A 2,481-nucleotide genomic window follows, 5' to 3' on the forward strand; every position below is an offset into this window, starting at 1 on the left:
ACACTTTAGTTTGTTTTCGCTTGCAAGCTTGCCAATGCATTCCATACTGCAGAGGGCTTGCTTGGGCAGACAAAATGAGTTGCCAAATTGAGTTGGAATTTTGCATCATTAATTTAACATAACAGTAGCCTATCAATGGACACTTTTGAATAAACAATTACCATCATATTGATAAGGGCGATTACAATGCTGAATTTATTTTATAAACTGATTGTATTGAAAAGAAGCACATTGATATAATGGTCTCAGTGCATTAGTTGTATACATTTACAAAATTACTCACTCAAATGTACATACTATTTTCTATATGGCTGTTCTTATTGCTGTTTAAAATGCTTGTATACCATTTTTTTCAACTACCAAAGGGTGATACACAATTCCGAACATTTGCTTTGTATTATTTTTTATATTTATTCAGTTTCAAGAACAACGATATACCAATTATACTTGGTCAAGGCACGTTTTGTATTTTTGAAGATATGAGTAGCAGTGCAGATGTAACAGTTGGGTGTTATCGGCTGAAATTGATAACAGTTTTGTATACAAGAGGTGATAATCAGTACGAGTATGGTACAATTCGGTCTGTTGTTGGTCTGTTTTTTATTCCTGTCTTGAAACAATTTGAACTGGGCGAAGTGTTGGTCCCCATTCCGGTGCTTTTTTTTTTTTTTTCCTTCCTTCCTTCCCCTCACTACTTCCCACAATACATCATGTAATATTTTGGTTCCAACCTTGAACACACATGCCTTCATTTGAAATAACAAAATAAGTCTAAATTCTCGTTTCACAAGTTTATACTCTTACTGAAACCAGTTGGTTTTATCAATCTTAATTAGATGCTTAATTCTATATTGGTTTATATATTTAATGAATTTTGGGAATTTGCTGGTTACTTGATATATATGATAGACCAAGACTTGCATTATATAGACGCTTGTTATTTTCTTATACTATAATTTTTTAATGCTTTTCTTTCTTTGTAATCATAGAAATTGATTATGATTTTCAATACAGATCACCTAGCTGCATGAATATGGTTTTATTATATATTACTTAGTATAGCAGGGAAAAATATTTACAAAAAGAATATATGAACTTTGAACTTTTATTGGTATTTGTGATATCTTATCACAATCGTATAAAATATACTTTATCTTGGCTGCAGCAGAAGTCAAAATATTTTCATTGGCACTAACATTTTCTTGTGCAAAAACAACTTTGTGATATGAAAATAGAAAATATTCTAATTTCCATTGAATATTAAAAATATCTAATTAATGTTCAACATACATGCTGGCAACAAAGATAATACATTTTGTCCCTTTTCTTAATGCAAAGAGCAAGAGAAAAAGCTCTAGTACACACAAGAAATGCTATGATCATAAATATTACCTTTATCAAACATTTCTGGAAGAGATGTTTATTCTAGTCCAGCTACAAAGAGCATGAATTTTTCTTTTTTATGAACAACAAACCCCTTATGGACACAGCCATTGAATGCAAACAGTATTATAAGGCCAAAAATTGGACGGAATGAGATACTTTGTGTTACCACTGGAATGTTTTGGACGAACCTCATCAAAGACACTTACTTTGCTAAAACACAAAACAGAGAGATAGCCAAGGAAAATGTTGGCTCAAAGAAATACAACTAACATCTATTATTATTATTATAAAAAAAAGAAGTAATATCTCAGTGAATAGATCTGGTCTTGACTCCACACTCATTATGCAGGTCTAGCACAGAAATCTAAATTTATCATAATTCACTTTTCTGAAAGTGTTGCTTTCAAGTTATGTAGCAATACAAAAAAAAAGTCAACAAAATATCACCACCTTCTGGATTTGCCACTCAACTTCATTGTGAATGACTGAAAATTGCTTTGGTATGCAGTCCCTAAACATTAAATATATATATGAAGGGGGGGGGAATGCCACACCTTAGTGAGAATTCAACAGTGGTTTAACTGAACTAAATCGAGCATAGAACTAAAACAAATTACTACCAAAATTCTTTGCAATGCAGTCTTAATTACCATAAAACCTAGACTTGGACTCATCCTGGTCACCTTTCAATAGAGAACACTTTGCGGTGTTCACTGTGGTCTCTCTCTTCACTGAAATATAACACAGCTTTCCATAAAACAAATCCTGTCTTCTAATATTATTCTGAGAAACACTTCTTAGAATGATGGACAGGAAATGTCCTTCCCTTCTTTCTGAGTCAAGTACTGGGGAGGAGGATATGCAGACAGGCTGCAGTGTGTGTTCCTTGGTAACATTTAACTAGGTTTCAAGAGGCTGCTTAATTCTTGGTTCCCCCTTCAAGTGTGAAAACTCCATGGCTTTGGCGGTATGACTCCTTTCGCTTCTGGATGCGGTACTCAACCCAGAAGAGAACAGCTGCAACAAATTCTGCTACAACACCCACCACAGCTGAAAGACCATATGAAAATTAGGCCTTTTACATTAACAAGATAT

At 33.5% G+C, this 2,481-nt stretch overlaps 1 protein-coding gene across 1 annotated transcript in view; it reads right to left on the reverse strand.

Moving 5' to 3' along the window:
• Nucleotides 1-1,091: 1,091 nt before the first annotated feature.
• The window catches only part of LOC119594606, a gene marked incomplete at its 5' end in the record, with an annotated part of 1,626 nt that continues 236 nt past the window's right edge, over nucleotides 1,092-2,481 (reverse strand). The window contains 1 exon segment of the mRNA XM_037943657.1: nucleotides 1,092-2,436. Within this exon segment, the coding sequence (XP_037799585.1) occupies nucleotides 2,306-2,436 (131 nt within the window).

This window comes from Penaeus monodon, chromosome 34 (assembly GCF_015228065.2).
Source record: "Penaeus monodon isolate SGIC_2016 chromosome 34, NSTDA_Pmon_1, whole genome shotgun sequence".
NCBI lineage: Eukaryota > Metazoa > Arthropoda > Malacostraca > Decapoda > Penaeidae > Penaeus > Penaeus monodon.